A 19,332-nucleotide genomic window follows, 5' to 3' on the forward strand; every position below is an offset into this window, starting at 1 on the left:
GGCGTTATGGCGTGTATGTAATAATTTGGTTGGACTTTTCGGCCTGACATATTGTGGACTGTCACTATCAATAGTCATGCCGTACTGTATCTATAAGTTTGGAATCTCGCACTGTCAGTGCAATCGGCAACTATCAGTTAATACAGTACACTGTCAGACTGATGTTATTCATTAAGAATGAGGTGTCCAGTCACAAGATGCTAGGTATAGACTAGTGGTGGGACGATACACCGATGCATCGGTGGATCGCGATATTTTACTTCCCGATACAAGTATCGATCACAGTTGCACACTAAGTAAAAAGTATCGATTCTTACCTTAAAAGGATTCGATAATACATGTTACACCAAACACTAATGAGTAGTGAAAATTAGTGGTGAAAAAGTAAATAGTTTCATCCATTGCGCCATACTTGACACTGCCAACTGTAAATCATCAGCGTGCCAGGTATTTGAATATCCTGTCTATGAAAAATATGGGTTACGCACTACAGATACGAGCACGAATATCGGATCGCACAGTTGATGTATGGCAAAGCCGTTTTCACGTTTATTACGGAATTACAGATATGTTCAATTGTTTATAGAGATCTTGAATTGAATTTAAGATATCTTGAATTTATTTCTAATATATTTATATGTACAGTAGGATGGTAAATGTTTAATGATATCTTAAAAACATTTAGATATATCACAAACTACTTTGTTGATATCACCGTAACATTTTAAGATATCAGTAATTGTATTATGGATATCGGAAATGAATTTAAGATATCTTTAATTAGTTTTGATATCTTGAAAACATTATTGATATCTTTAAATAAAATACCGATATCTTTAAAACAATTGAAGATATCAATAATTCCGTAATAAATGTCAGTGAGTGAGTGAGTGAGTTTGGTTTTATGCCGCTTTTAGCAATATTCTAGCAATATCACGGCGGGGGACACCACAAACAGGCTTCACACATTGTACCCATGTGGGGAATCGAACCCGGGTCTTCGGCGTGACAAGCAAACGCTTTAACCACTAGGCTACCAGACCGCCCCGAATATTGTTTGTAACCAGTATATTTCTGAATTCAATGCTAACAAAACACTTGTTGAAACAGTGCAAAGCCAGCAGCACTGACATGACGTTCAATGTGGGTACTTCTCTCTTGATGCCAGCCATCCCTTGAGGCCAGATGCAGATGCAATTCCCCCCACACACAGCACCAACACTAAATGTCGTAGGAATGGAACGATACATGCACATTAAGATACAGTTTCATACCTGCAGACTCTGTGTGTGTGTATGGTTTTACGCCGCTTTTAGCAATATTCCAGCAATATCACGGCGGGGGGCACCAGAAATGGGCTTTACACATTATACCCATGTCGGGAATCGAACACGGGTCTTCAGCGTGACGAGCGAACGCTTTAACCACTGGGCTACCCGACCGCCCAGTAATAAATGTGAAAAAGGCTTGCCATAGTATCGCCCCAGCCCTAGTATTGACACAAACCGAGTGTCATTGGTTAGTTGAAAACAAGCGAGTGGGCGCCAACAGGTGAGGCGTGGTAAATTAGGTTTTAACGTCGCGTTAAGAATTATTGCGTGCGTGCGTGCGTGCGTGCGTGCGTGCGTACGTGCGTACGTGTGTGTGTAAAGACGGTTTTATAGTACTGGCCCACTGAGATACCATTCCGCAGCTAACATGGATGGATACCCTATTCAGACAGTCCTTGTTTTATCCCATTAATGCCGAACGTCAGGTAGGGTAACAACAAGTATAATGTTTTAACGTCTTTTGGTATGACCGGCCAGGGAATCGAACCCGGACCTTCTGCTCCCCGGGCCGACGCTCTATCCACTAGGCCATGGCGGCGGACCACGGACTCTAATAATCTAGGTTAAAAGTTTACGGACCAATACGGATACTATGTCCTGGTTGCGATGTTACGGCTAGTCTGTGGTACACACTCATGTGCACTTACAAGAGGACCTGACAAGGAAGTCTGAAAAGACCAAACTGTACATAATTGTGTAAATGTTTGACTGAAGCAATCGAGCAAACCCTTAGACTGGGAGTCCTAAATTTATACATGTCTTTATATGACCTATTGGAATTTCCCGTCTGTGCCTGACACTGTGGTATAATTAACCGGCTTTTGAGTAGAAAACTCCGAGGCGCTTAAACTAGCATGATCTCGTTCTTGGATTAACAGATCTTGGAAAGAGTGTTCGATGACTGCCTTAATCTGTAGAACAGTCGTGTCGCACCTTCGACGCACTGCCTGGGATCATATCGTAGTTGATATAGAGTGCAATGCTTTAAGTAATTTCTTGATTCCCGTCTCAAATACCTCAACTATCAACGCATTAATATAGATTCCAGTATTTTCTTGGTTCCCGACTGACATATTTCAACTATCAACGCATTAATATAGATTCGAATCTAGCGCTGTAAAGTCTTGCTGAAAGTTCCGCTGATGATTGTTTAAAGAACAGTTGACAGTTCCGGTGATCGGCTGATCATGACTAATGTACAGTTACCTAGATGGACGTATTATGCCATTCTAAGACAACTGAGAGTTCCGTTCGTGTATTGTACAGTTGGCAGTTCTGTTGATGACCGTTGTAAAAGACAACTGACAGCTTCATTGTTAGACTGTCAGAGACAGGATATTTTATTCCGTCACTGCTTTAAAACATGCAAGTTTGTGAAAGGGGAGCCGAACAATTAATTTTCTTTTGTACAGGACGTATGTGGAGGGAGGGAGGAGCGTGTGTGGAGAGGGGGGGGGGGGGGGGGGGGCGGGGGCGTGTGTGGAGGGATGGAGGGAGGAGCGTGTGTGGAGGGAGGGAGGAGCGTGTGTGGAGGGGGGGGGGAGGAGCATGTGTGGAGGGAGGGAGGAGCGTGTGTGGAGGGAGGGTGGAGGGAGGGAGGAGCGTGTGTGGAGGGAGGGAGGGAGGAGCGAGTGTGGAGGGAGGGGCGTGTGTGGAGGGAGGGAGGGAGGAGCGAGTGTGGAGGGAGGGGCGTGTGTGGAGGGAGGGATGGAGGGAGGAGCGAGTGTGGAGGGAGGGGCGTGGCGAGAAGGAGGGGCGTGTGTGGAGGGAGGGAGGAGCGTGTGTGGAGGGAGGAGCGAGTGTGGAGGGAGGGGCGTGGAGAGAAGGAGGGGCGTGTGTGGAGGGAGGGGTGAATGAGGAGAAAGTGTGTAAAACATAAGGACCTTTTTTTTCTTGAATAGATTATTTTTGTCCACCCCTTCAAATACCAAATGGTCGGTTCCGTAAATATTTGATATTGTCTCACAACTGAATCTCAAACTGCATTTACCTGCAAAACTATTGACGCGGCCTGCATAGGATCACTCGTCCAAACCAGTTCCCAGTGACAGCAACCTCACTCCGCCCAGCACAACATCCCCGTCTTTCTACACACACCTGGAATTTAAATCGACGTCTCAAAGTAGCTACAGCATACTTATCCATTAACGGGTCATTTTGACTCACCACATCCAAGTTTGTTAATTTACAAAAGATCAGCTGGGTCATCATATTTGTATGTTCGACAATTTTTCATTCGCGTGTCAGTTGTGTGTGGATAATAGCGACTTTCTTGTTCGATAGGCCACAAAGAGTTATCGTTCTTTGTTGGGACTACCGGAAAACTGCGGCGATTTGGTTCATTTGTGGCCTGACTTTACGACGTTGATTGGGAATCCGACATAAAAAAGATACATGAACTAAAAACAAGACTCGTTCTCGCATACTCGAACCGTATAGTTTAGATATTTTCAAAAACCAAATATTCTTTAGATTTCGACCGACGTAATATTGTAGGGAAATTAGATATATCAGTGTAGGTGTAAGCTTGCGGACATCAACGCATGGGGGCGGGCGGGTCTGGTTAATCTCCATTTACCATCATGTGGAGTTGTCGCATTGTATACTGAACCAGTGCAACCAATTTTCCCCGATGACGCAAGTTCGTGACAACGTTACTTCCAACATGTATTGAAGATCAGTGTTGTGAGTCAAACTCGTCAATATCTGACCTATATATGGCCATACAGCCACGGGAGCATATTATACAGTAAGTAAAAACCTATAAAGCAAAATAGTAGATAAATATCACTGATGGATCAAAATACGGTCTTGTTAGACTACTGTATATGGATTGATATCCTCTTGTATTTTCAATGAAACATATTTAAGTCTCTGTATTTCACATAACAGCAATAATTCATTCACGGAATACAATGTTTATAGTGGGGAGTTATTTTGGAGGCGAAATTATCATTATTATATTATCAATATATAGGTAAGTATAACTACAATGTGTTTGTGTTTGGTGTTTTACGCCGCACTCAGTAATAGTCCAGCTATATGAAGGCGACCTGTAAATACGACAAACATAGGTAGCTTTATAACGATATATATTGGGAAATCGCCAAGTATAATCATAAGTGTTTTACGCGACAGGCAATAATTTTGTATAGCTTTTATAATTTTCCCAATCTATATTGCAAATATTAGTTTGCTAACTGTGGCCTAACTCAAACATCGTCCTTTCATTTATAACGTGGGGGCACAGGTAGGTCCCTTTTTGTAGTCGCCGTTATTCTCTGTGCAGAGTTGCGCACCTTACCTGTTGAAGGATCCGCTTGTCGTTATTGACCAATAAGAAGGAAGACCGTATCTATAATCAATTCTGTTTATGTTCCTTGGTCAGCACCCTGCCAGTGATTCACCAGTGCGGTAGACGTCCTGTATCGCTTTAGACTTTCCGTCTGACACGCCGTTAACATTCTGTTCAAAGCTATTAATGAGTTTCCAATAGATATTTTACCGCAGCTTCAACTACTTCCATTCGCAAACAAACTCTTCTTTTGTGAGGAAGAAAAGACAATACTGGTATTAGAGTTGCGTCCCTTTGAAAAGAGGTTTGACATTGTCGTGACAAATTATCACGAAAATGTCGCTTGTTGCGTACAATTCCAGTGACGAAAGTGGTGGCAGCGATGCAGAAGATGATGTTCAAATGAACAATGTCAAAAATGATAAGTCTGTCGCACCAACAGATGACAATATTAGCGACGAGGAAGACTACGTCCCAGCGAGTACAACAGGCCAAGCACCTGCAACAGCTGGGACAGTGGACATTGACGACACTGTTACCAGCTTACTGAAAGGTACCTGTTTGTGATGATGGTAGAGATGCGGGCAGTGACACTTAATGCATTTGTTTCTATGTCCATGATCTACCTAACGCTAAAACAACTCGAGCAACTCTAACCTGACCACCTGATATTGTAGGGATTTAGACGGGCCCATTTAGACGATGTCCAAAAGCTAAGATATTATTAGTAAGTGCAAACCTAATCACTTAAGTAAGTAAGAGTTAGACGTTAGATTGTCTTGCAGCGATATATGTCGAGTTGCTGTCTTGACTGTGGTCATGCTCGACCTGTTTATGGGCTGCGTATTGTTTTTGAACAGGGTACATTTTGATATAGCCTATAAGCATGTTTGCCCTTATTGCCAACTTCCAACTTCTAAATGCCTACCAAAGATTCCTTTTTTATATATTTTTTTAAATTTTCATCAAATTAAATCCATGCAGGTTTCAGCAAAGCATGACTGCATGAAAGTTCTACATGGCCACAAAAGAAAAGGTTGTAGTACATTTTTTGGAGCACCTTAGAATACAGTACCATAACTTCCCGTGAGAACATTCTCTGCCGTAGGTCACATGTCTCAAAGACAAGCAACCAGATTTGGTGAGAATCCGACGGACATGAACTCGCGACCTTTGGATTGTTAGCCCGAGAGCTAACCGACTGAGCTACGTCCACACTGTGAAACAAAGTGCAAATTTACCTAATCATCCCTATGACGTTACGGAACTGAACGAAAAGGGTCAAATAGGTGACGGACACTTACGAAAGTTACGGGCAGGCATGGTGTCTCGTGACTTGAGTCTACGGACACTTACAAATGATCCCGATGCCATTTGGTGCACTCATCCCATTCTGTAATCTACAAGATACCGAGTGGTGAGGAATGAGCCGATATGGCGCAAACTGAAAACAGCTCCAGGCGTCCACGTCGAACTCGCGAGTACACTTGAATGATATGGTATTTAATCATTTGTTGGGTGATTTTTGTGACAGAAAAGTGTGGTAGGGAACACTGTAAGGATGATGTGGATAACAGTAAGGAACGAGGGAGGCATGGGCGTGGCTAGTGACGACACAACGGTGACTTCGCTTTCAAATCAGTACTGAAAAAGTGTAACCGGTGAAAGTGGCTTGTGTGAATGTTCCAGGACTGTTTCCCATAGCCAAAATATTCGACACAAAACCATGTCATCCTTTTTACGTGACATTTTTTGTGTGAAGAATATTAGGAGCCGCTATAGAAAGCTATAATAGCCACTAAACAGGTACCAAACCCTAATCGTAAAGGGGTGATTGATCGTAAAGGGGATCCGAGGGCTAAGGGTAGAGACACTGGCGACATTTGGATGTGTTCAGCACCAAAATAATATCCCTAATAAACTGCATTCTTGTGGTTTGGTTTGGTTTGGTTTGGTTTGTTGTTTAACACCGCACTCAGCAATATTCCAACTATATAAAGGCGGTCTGTAAATAATGGAGTCTGGACTAGACAATCCAGTGATTAATATCATGAGCATCGATCCACGCAATTGGGATCAATGACATGCATCAACCAAGTCAGCGAGCCTGACCACCCGATCCCGTTAGTCGCCTTTTATGACAAGCATAGTCACCTTTTATGGCAAGCATGGGTTGCTGAAGACCTATTCTACCCCGGAATCTTCACGGGGGTGTGCATAATAATGAAAAGTAATGAACCTAAAAAATAATATATGTATATTAGTTCCCATTTATAACCATTTTAGCCACTTGAATTACAAAAACTAGCACTTCCTCTAAAATGCGCCGCCGCAGTCTATATTTAGATAACAAATATTCAAACTCTCAACACCGCTGGGCGTTTTCATTGACATTGCGTGTAGGGGTGATAGATCACTGGGAGGAGCTTATGCACACTCGAAGACCCCTGACGTCACAGGGTATTGCTTCGCCGGTGTGACTGGCAACAAAATACTACAAATTATGTTATAGGGTATTGTCACGTGTTTAAAAAGGTTGTGGTACTGTATTCAAAAGGTAGGCCCATTTTTTATAGGTGAGATAAGCAGCTTATTTGGTTCCTGTAGATGTAACAAAATGTTCTCTGGGTACAAAATGAAATAAGTATTTTCTTCCTTTGCCTTATAGGGCAGGGACAGGTAACTCTGGTACTCGGGTGGGTACTGAGTATCACCCGGGTACCCACAGGACTACCCGGACCTGTGGTTAGCAACATAATATATTGTTTAATGACCAAAATTATCTAGAACTCCACGGTTACACAACAAGTCACTAATGTTCGAAATTCTTTCTGACTATCCACGCATTCCTTCTAACTTTCATATATTTGAGTAAAGATAAAGCTTCAGTTTACTTCAGTGTATGCATGACCAGATCGTAGCCGCGAATAGCTGGAATATTGCTGATGCGGCTTAAAGCAACATTTACTCACTCATGACCAGATCGTGTCATACGTGTATCTAAATACATATTGCCAGGGCTACGGTCAAACTAATCCCAATCGGACATTTTGTACCCGTCTCTTGAGAACTACAATGGGTACCCAGATAGGGAATTAGGGGGTTGGGTAACCAGGTAGTAAATTTGGACTCATCCCAGCCCTATTGTCATCAACAATATTATAGTCTTAAAGAATAAATTCTATGTAATTTCAAGTACTTTGATTGTCTGCCTAGGAGAAATCTTTGTGTAACACAATAAACATATGCTGTAGATTCAATGGATTCTTGGAGGACCCCCTCCCCAGGGAATGCTAATCCTGTCAGCATATACAATGGACAATTTCAACAGTATGTCCCAACTTTAAGTTAACTGCTAAGGTTAATTTCAAAACAAACAAATTATAGGAGTGAATTTGGGCAAGTGACTTAAAGCACAATTTGTATTTCTCAGTGAATGTTACTTCCCTACTTTTCCTCATTCTCTACATGGGGTAGAATAGGTCTTCAGCAACCCATGCTTGTTGTAAGAGGCGACTAACGGGATCGGGTGGTCAGACTCGCCAACTTGGTTGTTACATGTCGTCGTATCCCAATTGTATAGTTCAATGCTCATGATGTCAATCACTGGATTGTCTGGTCCAGACTCGGTTATTTACAGATAACTGTCATATAGCTGGAATATTGCTGAGTGTGGTGTTAAGCAACAAACAAACAAACAAAAATCAGTTCTACATTATTCCATGTCCCTGAAGGCGATCTACAGTTACAATCAGCTTACTGATATACAGGTTTGCCTGCACCGAAGGTTGGGGGAGAGGATGGTGTCCAAGAAGATGAGCTGGAGGAAGAGGTCAAACCCAAAAGTACCCAGATATCTGATGCCCCCAAACCTCCAAAGAAAGCCAAGATGCCTGTCAAAATCAGCATTCCTAAACTTGATAATGTGAGTCCAGCATGTACAGAGTTACTGTTACACCGTAACCATGGTTACTTAGCCTTGGTTCATGTAAAAAAATAATTTTTTATCTCATTCCAAATAATGTTTATTGGTGACAAATACTCACTTAACCTGGAAATCCGAAAACAATGGTTATCTCCTAATTAGAAGCTCTTTCCATGGTTACTGCTCGTCTATCACATGCTCTCAAACTCAGCACTAGAAACAGGTGATGCTCATTTTTACAGGGACTGTACAATGTAAACTGTATCATGTTGTGTAATGCAATGCACTGTGTAGTGGTCACTACAACGTGTGAAAGCATACAACTGAGCAAGTGTTCAGAGTTCCATCCCTTAGTTGTGCAAGGATCCGCTGACCATGGGTTTGAATCCAAAGTTTTGTCTTGAATGTGATTCTTGGTTTGTCGGCACTATGTCCATGCTCTTGGATTTCACCAAGCTGGTAAATGACTAAAACTACATTAAGCTGATATGCCATGATATAACTGAAGTAATATGCTGGGCAGTATTATACCCAACTAACTCACTGGAATGTTTCATATTTTCAGGATTCGGATGAAGAGGAACCGGTTTCAAAGAAAGCAAAAACCACTGACACAAAGGTAAGGAGGATGTCTAGAGGTGGTGTCCATCTTACGAGATCATTTACAGAAATATATAGAGGATTGCGCCACTCGTGAAAATATCTCCTTTCCCCTGTCTCGAGAAACATGATATTTCACTTGACACAAAGAATATAGCATTTGTTTCACCACCCCTTGTAATTGTTGTTCTGTGTTTGCTAAATCTTAAAAAATGTTAACAAAAGTAACAAAAAACTTCAGAGGTCAATACAATTCTTTATCATACAATTTGATATGATTATATACAAAATAAAACTTCAACAAAATATATTCTTGACATCTACGATACCTCTGTTGGAAGCGAAAGAATATACAGTGGACAAGCAACAGAATGGTGCTTTGTGAAACAAACCGTCTTGATTGACGAGTTAAATGAGAAATTTACAGTTTATACCAAAACATTTTCAAGAAAATAACAAATTGCCAGAAGCGATCTTATCTCCAGAAATGACCATCTGTGATTATTTGCCTTGTCAATTTCAAACTAATATTAAAAGGAAGTGAACAGTTTATGGGGGCGTTCGGGTAGCCTAGTGGTTAAAGCATTCGCTCGTCACGCTGAAGACCCTGGTTCGATTCCCGACATGGGTACAATGTGTGAAGCCCATTTCTGGTGTCCCCCGCCGTGATATTGCTGGAATATTGCTAAAAGCGGCGTAAAACCATACTCACTCACTCACTCAACAGTTTACAGGCTAGACACTTACGGTAAGGGGAGGTAATTAATGGGGAGGTAACTCTGGTACGACAGTAGATCCATCAAAGTGTTCACTGCAGTGAAATATCAAGTGTAATATTCACTGCAATGAAAATATTATTTTTTCAAACTTCAGAAAATTCAGTCTTTCACACTGAAGTTAAATATGAATAGCTTATCTTCTGTATTTCTCTAGTCATTACTGTATGTATTATGAATGTTCACATGCACTAAGTATATGGTATGCAGAATAAAATATGAAAGGGTTTTGGGGTGGACCATATTTGGACTTTTAGACTGCTCTGGGCTCTGACCATGACATACTCTCTTCCCTTAAATGGTGAGGAATCTGAATACTTGTGTTATCTTATGATAACAGAAGTAGGTCCATTGATGTACTTAAATGAGTAGCACATATGAAACAGGAAGTGCCCATAACTTTCTTATCAATGTAACAAAGATGCTGTTTGGCTTTTAGGCCATGTGCTTTCTCAGACCACAAGTCATCATGGTAATATCTTGATGAGACCAGACAGGACTTTGGGTTCCTCCTTATGTTGGTTAGAGCTAAAGGCAGGGTACTTTAGACTGGGGTTGGAGTAAGCTTGGTATTGGACTGGAAGTGCACGGTGATATGTATCCCTATGTTATGGGTTTTCAGACTCTTAAGAAACATTAGTAATTTTCTCGTTAATCACTAGAACAATGTAAAAATCTCACTCACTTATCAAAAACGACTTTATCTTAAAGACAGGCCATCATCTGAGTATTTACAATGTCTACATGACGCCACACTCCTTGTTATAGCGTGAGTAATCGCAATAAACATAGCTGTCTGAAAACATGTGATGTCCGAATACTTGTTTATGGGGCCTTCTGGCAGTGCAGTAAAGCATCAGCTGCACTTGTTTGTGTTTGCTTATTCCTGTCACTGTTTTGTCATGCCCTTACACTTTCATGTAGCAAATAGCCCAGAAAGTCAGGTAAGCTCCAAGCCTTGTGGCTCTATCTGTGTCACATGCAAAGCTTAATGTTCATATCCTCTTGCCAGGGAAAAGTTGGTCTGTTTGCCTTGCTGCCTGCTCCAGTTCATGTGGCCAAGAAAGAATCCAACCGAATCCTCATCCCCCACACCCTCACCAAGAGGCCGCAGAAACCATCGCCAAAGCCCCCACCTGCAAAACCCAAACCCAAGGTGGAGCAGGAGGCTGATGAATCGGGTTTCTCAAAGCGGTATACTGCCTTCAGTGGTTTAACGGGCTATGATTCTGACAGTGATGATGAAACAACAGTGAAATCAAACTTCTTCTCATTAGATTCTGAAACTGTTAAACAGAATTCTTCAGAAGTGATAGCAAATCCAGACATTGAGGAACCTGTTTCAAATCCCAAACCACTTTTGAGTGACAGTGTCGTGAAGGTGTCTCCTAAACAGGAGAGTTCCTCAAGAACAGTAACTGTGAAGGCAGTGGATGAGTCAGTGCTACCAGTAGTGGTGAGTCATATCCCTCAAACAGAGACAGGTAGTGACAGTGTGTCATCGGACGCTGTAGGTCAGTCTGTAGATCAGGATGCTCCCTTGGCGTTCAGGCCGACTGTGCCTCAACAGAATCTTCTCTCTGCTGCATCCATGGGGACTCGCTACCAGTACATGCATACCGCCGGGACTGCACCACAGGAGCAGCAGTCATACCCTGCATACTCTTCATACCCTCAGGTCAGTGGTTGAATCTTACAGTCATACCCTACACACAGGTCAGTGGTTGAATCTTACAGTCATACCCTACACACAGGTCAGGGGTTGAATCTTACAGTCATACCCTACACCCACATGTCAGTGGTTGAATCTAACAGTTATTCCCTACACACACAGGTCAGTGGTTGAATCTAACAGTCATACCCTACACACACAGGTCAGTGGTTGAATCTAACAGTCATACCCTACACACACAGGTCAGTGGTTGAATCTTACAGTCATACCCTACACACACAGGTCAGTGGTTGAATCTTACAGTCATACCCTACACCCACAGGTCAGTGGTTGAATCTAACAGTCATACCCTACACACACAGGTCAGTGGTTGAATCTAACAGTCATACCCTACACACACAGGTCAGTGGTTGAATCTAACAGTCATACCCTACACACACAGGTCAGTGGTTGAATCTAACAGTCATACCCTACACACACAGGTCAGTGGTTGAATCTTACAGTCATACCCTACACACATGTCAGTGGTTGAATCTAACAGTCATACCCTACACACAGGTCAGTGGTTGAATCAAACAGTCATACCCTACACACAGGTCAGTGGTTGAATCAAACAGTCATACCCTACACACAGGTCAGTGGTTGAATCTTACAGTCATACCCTACACCCACATGTCAGTGGTTGAATCTTACAGTCATACCCTACACCCACAGGTCAGTGGTTGAATCTTACAGTCATACCCTACACCCACAGGTCAGTGGTTGAATCTTACTGTCATACCCTACACCCACAGGTCAGTGGTTGAATCTTACTGTCATACCCTACACCCACATGTCAGTGGTTGAATCTTACAGTCATACCGTATATCGCTGTGTATAAGGCGATTCCACGTATAAGACGACCCCCCTGTACATGCCTTCAAAATCAACCCAAAATCCTATACTCCGTGTATAAGGCGACCTGGAATGAAGCACATCACAAGTGCGCACACAAACCTTATATATGCAATAAAAATATGTTTATCTTGCGTTGTTTTTTCTACGATGATTGGTTGCGTGTGTAACCTCAGCACGTTTCCATTTTGTGTTTACACGGTACGACACCAAATTGGTGCCCGTAAAATAAAATTCATATATGAAGTAATAACATATAAGAGACCATGGTGAGTAATTTAATCGCCAATTAACTATGTTGTAACTAACCATGCTTATGTTTGCTACACATTCAGCGTGTTTATTCCACAATCACTTATACACACTGTCTCCAACAGTTGTTAATACAACTGTAAAAACAGCGGGAATTGATTTCAGCTTCACCGGTTATCACATTTTAGGTCACATGTGCAATATGCAAATGCTTACCGGTACTTCCGGCTCTCTACTCACGGATGTTGGTTGTTTTACTGTATCAGCTGGTTTGACAATCTGCATCGAGGCGAGGGTCATTCCAACTTTATTTGCAGAAATTATTAAACTTTATTCAAGGAAAAGAGATACAAATCATGTTTATGTATGGAAATAGTTATTGGAACAGTTATTTAGGACAAAATGCGAAGTTTTATTGTCAAATGCTGGGCTGGCTATCGGACGGCGGTTGCATCGCCAGTGGTAAAAAATGTGAGATCTTCGACTCCGTGTATAAGAGAACCCCCTGCTTAACCCCCTCATTTTAGGTACGAAAAACTCGCCTTATACACAGCGATATACGGTACCCTACACATACAGGTCAGTGGTTGAATCTTCCAGTCATACCCTACACATACAGGTCAGTGGTTGAATCTTAGTCATACCCTACACATACAGGTCAGTGGTTGAATCAGTAAGTGTTAGGCCAATTTGTTCAGGATATGACTGATGTTTAAGTTGTTTGCGTAGTCCACTGATCATGCTTTGTCCCTTTTGTTTGGCATGTCCATATGTTTGACAAGGGAGATAACCTGTGCTTGTTCGTTTCAGTACTTGGAACCTGCAGGGCAATACGAGGGGGAAGACATGGCACCCCAGCAGGAGGACTTCAGCCAGTACATGCAAGATGAGCAGGTCAGTCTACTCGGGTATCCTCCTCATCCTCCTGTATCCAGGGGATTATATTGCCATTCTATCACAATAAATACCCTGGACCCATTAGTTACCCAACTCCATTTCAGAAGTGGTTTCACCATGTCTATTTCGCTTGTCAATAACTTAGCACAGAATTGCCCTCATACACAGTGTAATTTGAGTGGATGGCTGTTTTTAACATCTTGTTAAGAAAGAAGTTATAGTAGAAAATGGGTACAGGCTATCATAGGCATAATAGAATGGATCTGGATAATGGCAGATAGGGCATCCTAGGCAGTCACATGTACTCAGCCCTGATACTGGCCCTTGTAGACATGAGGTCCCCATTAAGACCTCACTGATGTATGAATCAGGTTAGTACATTGACACTGTACCTGACACTAAATTGTTGCTCATGCTGTTAATCACATGATTATGTGGTCCAAAAATGTTATTCATTAGGGTGCACTATGTCCACTGTTTTTGTGTGTCTCCAGCACAAGAACGTGCCAAGGTCAACGTTTCTTTTGAACGAAAGGGATCAAGCAAATAATATCGCAAATAATATCATGCAGTAAGCCCCCTCTGTGGGTGAAGTGGACTTTCCATCATTCACTCACTCACTCAAAGGTTATCATGTCGTGTTGTGTTGCAGTTCCTCCGACTCCAAGGCAAGAAGCATCGTGGGAAGGAGGAGATTAACATCATCGATGCCAACATGGATGACTTCGTCAGCTCTGTTGATGTTGCCAAGAACCTGACGGAAGAGTCTTCGTATCAGTCGCACAAGAAGGACAACAACCCCACCCAGCAACAGCGCCGCAAGAAGCAGATCACCTACCTGGCCTTCCAGGTATGTAATAATGTAGATATCTCTGGCTGGGTATGTTGCTACATGTTGATATCCCTGGCTGGGTATGTTGCTGCATGTAGATATCTCTGGCTGGGTATGTTGCTATATGTTGATATCCCTGGCTGGGTATAATGCTACATGTAGATATCTCTGGCTGGGTATGTTGCTACATGTTGATATCCCTGGCTGGGTATGTTGCTACATGTTTATATCCCTGGCTGGGTATGTTGCTACATGTTGATATCTCTGGCTGGGTATGTTGCTACATGTTAATATCTCTGGCTGGGTATGTTGCTACATGTTGATATCTCTGGCTGGGTATGTTGCTACATGTTTATATCCCTGGCTGGGTATGTTGCTACATGTTTATATCCCTGGCTGGGTATGTTGCTACATGTTGATATCTCTGGCTGGGTATGTTGCTACATGTTGATATCTCTGGCTGGGTATGTTGCTACATGTTGATATCTCTGGCTGGGTATGTTGCTACATGTTTATATCCCTGGCTGGGTATGTTGCTACATGTTGATATCTCTGGCTGGGTATGTTGCTACATGTTGATATCTCTGGCTGGGTATGTTGCTACATGTTTATATCCCTGGCTGGGTATGTTGCTACATGTTGATATCTCTGGCTGGGTATGTTGCTACATGTTGATATCTCTGGCTTGGTATGTTGCTACATGTTGATATCTCTGGCTGGGTATGTTGCTACATGTTTATATCCCTGGCTGGGTATGTTGCTACATGTTGATATCTCTGGCTGGGTATGTTGCTACATGTTGATATCCCTGGCTGGGTATGTTGCTCCATGTTGATATCTCTGGCTGGGTATGTTGCTACATCCCTGGCTGGGTATGTTGCTACAGGTTGATATCTCTGGCTGGGTATGTTGCTACAGGTTGATATCTCTGGCTGGGTATGTTGCTACAGGTTGATATCTCTGGCTGGGTATGTTGCTGGAGTTGACATCTCTGGCTGGGTATGTTGCTGCATGTTGATTTCTCTGGCTGGGTATGTTGATATCCCTGGCTGGGTATGTTGCTCCATGTTGATATCCCTGGCTGGGTATGTTGCTACACGTAGATATCCCTGGCTGGGTATGTTGCTACATGTTGATATCCCTGGCTGGGTATGTTGCTACATGTTGATATCTCTGGCTTGGTATGTTGCTACATGTAGATATCTCTGCCTAGGTATGTTGCTACATGTTGATATTTCTGGCTGGGTATGTTGCTACATGTTGATATCTCTGGCTGGGTATGTTGCTACATGTTGATATCTCTGGCTGGGTATGTTGCTACATGTTGATATCCCTGGCTGGGTATGTTGCTACATGTTGATATCTCTTGCTGGGTATGTTGCTACATGTTGATATCTCTGGCTGGGTATGTTGCTACAGGTTGATATCTCTGGCTGGGTATGTTGCTGCATGTTGATATCCCTGGCTGGGTATGTTGATATCCCTGTCTGGGTATGTTGCTACATGTTGATATCCCTGGCTGGGTATGTTGCTGCATGTTGATATCCCTGGCTGGGTATGTTGCTACATGTTGATATCTCTGGCTGGGTATGTTGCTACATGTTGATATCTCTGGCTGGGTATGTTGCTACATGTTGATATCTCTGGCTGGGTATGTTGCTCTATGTTGATATCCCTGGCTGGGTATGTTGCTACATGTTGATATCTCTGGCTGGGTATGTTGCTACATGTTGATATCCCTGGCTGGGTATGTTGTTACAGGTTGATATCCCTGGCTGGGTATGTTGCTACATGTTGATATCTCTGGCTGGGTATGTTGCTGCATGTTGATATCTCTGGCTGGGTATGTTGCTGCATGTTGATATCCCTGGCTGGGTATGTGGATACAGGTTGATATCCCTGGCTGGGTATGTTGCTACATGTAGATATCCCTGGCTGGGTATGTTGCTACATGTTGATATCTCTGGCTGGGTATGTTCCTGCATGTTGATATCCCTGGCTGGGTATGTTGCTACATGTAGATATCTCTGGCTGGGTATGTTGCTACATGGGTATGTTGCTGGCTGGGTATGTTGCTGGCTGGGTATGTTGCTACACGTAGATATCTCTGGCTGGGTATGTTGCTGCATGTTGATATCCCTGGCTGGGTATGTTGCTGCATGTTGATATCCCTGGCTGGGTATGTTGCTACAGGTTGATATCCCTGGCTGGGTATGTTGCTGCATGTTGATATCTCTTAATGGGTATGTTGCTGCATGTTGATATCCCTGGCTGGGTATGTTGCTACATGTTGATATCTCTGGCTGGGTATGTTGCTACAGGTTGATATCTCTGGCTGGGTATGTTGCTACATGTTTATATCCCTGGCTGGGTATGTTGCTACAGGTTTATATCTCTGGCTGGGTATGTTGCTCCATGTTGATATCCCTGGCTGGGTATGTTGCTACATGTTGATATCCCTGGCTGGGTATGTTGCTACATGTAGATATCCCTGGCTGGGTATGTTGCTACATGTTGATATCCCTGGCTGGGTATGTTGCTACACGTAGATATCTCTGGCTTGGTATGTTGCTACATGTTGATATCTCTGGCTGGGTATGTTGCTCTATGTTGATATCCCTGGCTGGGTATGTTGCTACATGTTGATATCTCTGGCTGGGTATGTTGCTACATGTTGATATCCCTGGCTGGGTATGTTCCTGCATGTTGATATCCCTGGCTGGGTATGTTGCTACATGTAGATATCTCTGGCTGGGTATGTTGCTACATGTAGATATCCCTGGCTGGGTATGTTGCTACATGTTGATATCTCTGGCTGGGTATGTTCCTGCATGTTGATATCCCTGGCTGGGTATGTGGATACAGGTTGATATCCCTGGCTGGGTATGTTGCTACATGTAGATATCCCTGGCTGGGTATGTTGCTACATGTTGATATCTCTGGCTGGGTATGTTCCTGCATGTTGATATCCCTGGCTGGGTATGTTGCTACATGTAGATATCTCTGGCTGGGTATGTTGCTACATGGGTATGTTGCTGGCTGGGTATGTTGCTACATGTAGATATCTCTGGCTGGGTATGTTGCTGCATGTTGATATCCCTGGCTGGGTATGTTGCTGCATGTTGATATCCCTGGCTGGGTATGTTGCTACAGGTTGATATCCCTGGCTGGGTATGTTGCTGCATGTTGATATCTCTTAATGGGTATGTTGCTACATGTTGATATCCCTGGCTGGGTATGTTGCTACATGTTTATATCCCTGGCTGGGTATGTTGCTACATGTTTATATCCCTGGCTGGGTATGTTGCTACATGTTTATATCCCTGGCTGGGTATGTTGCTACATGTTGATATCCCTGGCTGGGTATGTTGCTGCATGTTGATATCCCTGGCTGGGTATGTTGCTACATGTTGATATCCCTGGCTGGGTATGTTGCTACATGTTGATATCTCTGGCTGGGTATGTTGCTACAGGTTGATATCTCTGGCTGGGTATGTTGCTACATGTTTATATCCCTGGCTGGGTATGTTGCTACAGGTTTATATCTCTGGCTGGGTATGTTGCTACATGTTGATATCTCTGGCTGGGTATGTTGCTCCATGTTGATATCCCTGGCTGGGTATGTTGCTACATGTTGATATCCCTGGCTGGGTATGTTGCTACATGTAGATATCCCTGGCTGGGTATGTTGCTACATGTTGATATCCCTGGCTGGGTATGTTGCTACACGTAGATATCTCTGGCTGGGTATGTTGCTACATGTTGATATCTCTGGCTGGGTATGTTGCTCTATGTTGATATCCCTGGCTGGGTATGTTGCTGCATGTTGATATCTCTGGCTGGGTATGTTGCTACATGTTGATATCTCTGGCTGGGTATGTTGCTCTATGTTGATATCCCTGGCTGGGTATGTTGCTGCATGTTGATATCTCTGGCTGGGTATGTTGCTACATGTTGATATCTCTGGCTGGGTATGTTGCTACATGTTTATATCCCTGGCTGGGTATGTTGCTACATGTTGATATCCCTGGCTGGGTATGTTGCTGCATGTTGATATCCCTGGCTGGGTATGTTGCTACATGTTGATATCCCTGGCTGGGTATGTTGCTACATGTTGATATCTCTGGCTGGGTATGTTGCTACAGGTTGATATCTCTGGCTGGGTATGTTGCTACATGTTTATATCCCTGGCTGGGTATGTTGCTACATGTTGATATCTCTGGCTGGGTATGTTGCTCCATGTTGATATCCCTGGCTGGGTATGTTGCTACATGTTGATATCCCTGGCTGGGTATGTTGCTACATGTAGATATCCCTGGCTGGGTATGTTGCTACATGTTGATATCCCTGGCTGGGTATGTTGCTACACGTAGATATCCCTGGCTTGGTATGTTGCTACATGTAGATATCCCTTACAAAGAACCAATGATAATGATTTGACCACATTTCTTCCTTTTTCAGGCCAAAGAGAGAGAGTTGGAGCTGAAGAACTCGTGGGCCCAGAGTCGGATGACCAAGCGACAGACACAGGCCAAATATGGCTTCTGAGAGGAGACTGGCCTACTTCTATGCATCACCTGGCACGGTGCCATAGATACCTGTAAATAAGTCCCCACGTGAACCCCTCGGCACACAACACCTGGTATATTAGTATACCTGTGAAGCTATAGATCCTGCTCATGTAAATGTTAGATCAAATTGTAAATAAATACAATGAAATTATATGGATGTAATATTCTTTTTGTTGTTTTTGTTCAAAAAGACGTTGTGCTTATTTCTCTTAGGAATAGGTTTCATTTTTTTCACTCTTGATTTTGTTTTTCCGTATGCCTTTATGCGAGACAATTATATGCCTTTG

The 19,332-nt window shown here is 43.0% G+C and overlaps 1 protein-coding gene across 1 annotated transcript; it reads left to right on the top strand.

The window, feature by feature from the left end:
* Positions 1–4,904: 4,904 nt before the first annotated feature.
* On the top strand, positions 4,905–19,196 carry LOC124119723 (proline-rich protein PRCC-like). The gene is made up of 7 exons (XM_046482353.2): positions 4,905–5,179; positions 8,397–8,551; positions 9,117–9,170; positions 10,940–11,605; positions 13,556–13,639; positions 14,295–14,492; positions 18,936–19,196. The coding sequence occupies exons 1-7, from the start codon at positions 4,963–4,965 to the stop codon at positions 19,020–19,022; spliced, it is 1,461 nt and encodes a 486-aa protein (XP_046338309.2). The 5' UTR covers positions 4,905–4,962; the 3' UTR covers positions 19,023–19,196.
* The last annotated feature ends 136 nt before the right edge of the window (positions 19,197–19,332 follow it).

This window comes from Haliotis rufescens, unplaced genomic scaffold, assembly GCF_023055435.1.
Source record: "Haliotis rufescens isolate VD_foot unplaced genomic scaffold, xgHalRufe1.0.p SCAF_1, whole genome shotgun sequence".
In the NCBI taxonomy this organism is placed as follows: domain Eukaryota; kingdom Metazoa; phylum Mollusca; class Gastropoda; order Lepetellida; family Haliotidae; genus Haliotis; species Haliotis rufescens.

Excerpts from the sequence above, each read along its gene's own strand:
- LOC124119723 (XM_046482353.2), top strand. The coding sequence starts at position 4,963 with ATGTCGCTTGTTGCGTACAATTCCAGTGACGAAAGTGGTGGCAGCGAT. Across the intron at positions 5,180-8,396 it reads TGTTACCAGCTTACTGAAAG|GTTTGCCTGCACCGAAGGTT; the intron begins GTACCTGTTTGT and ends ACTGATATACAG. Across the intron at positions 9,171-10,939 it reads CAAAAACCACTGACACAAAG|GGAAAAGTTGGTCTGTTTGC; the intron begins GTAAGGAGGATG and ends TCCTCTTGCCAG.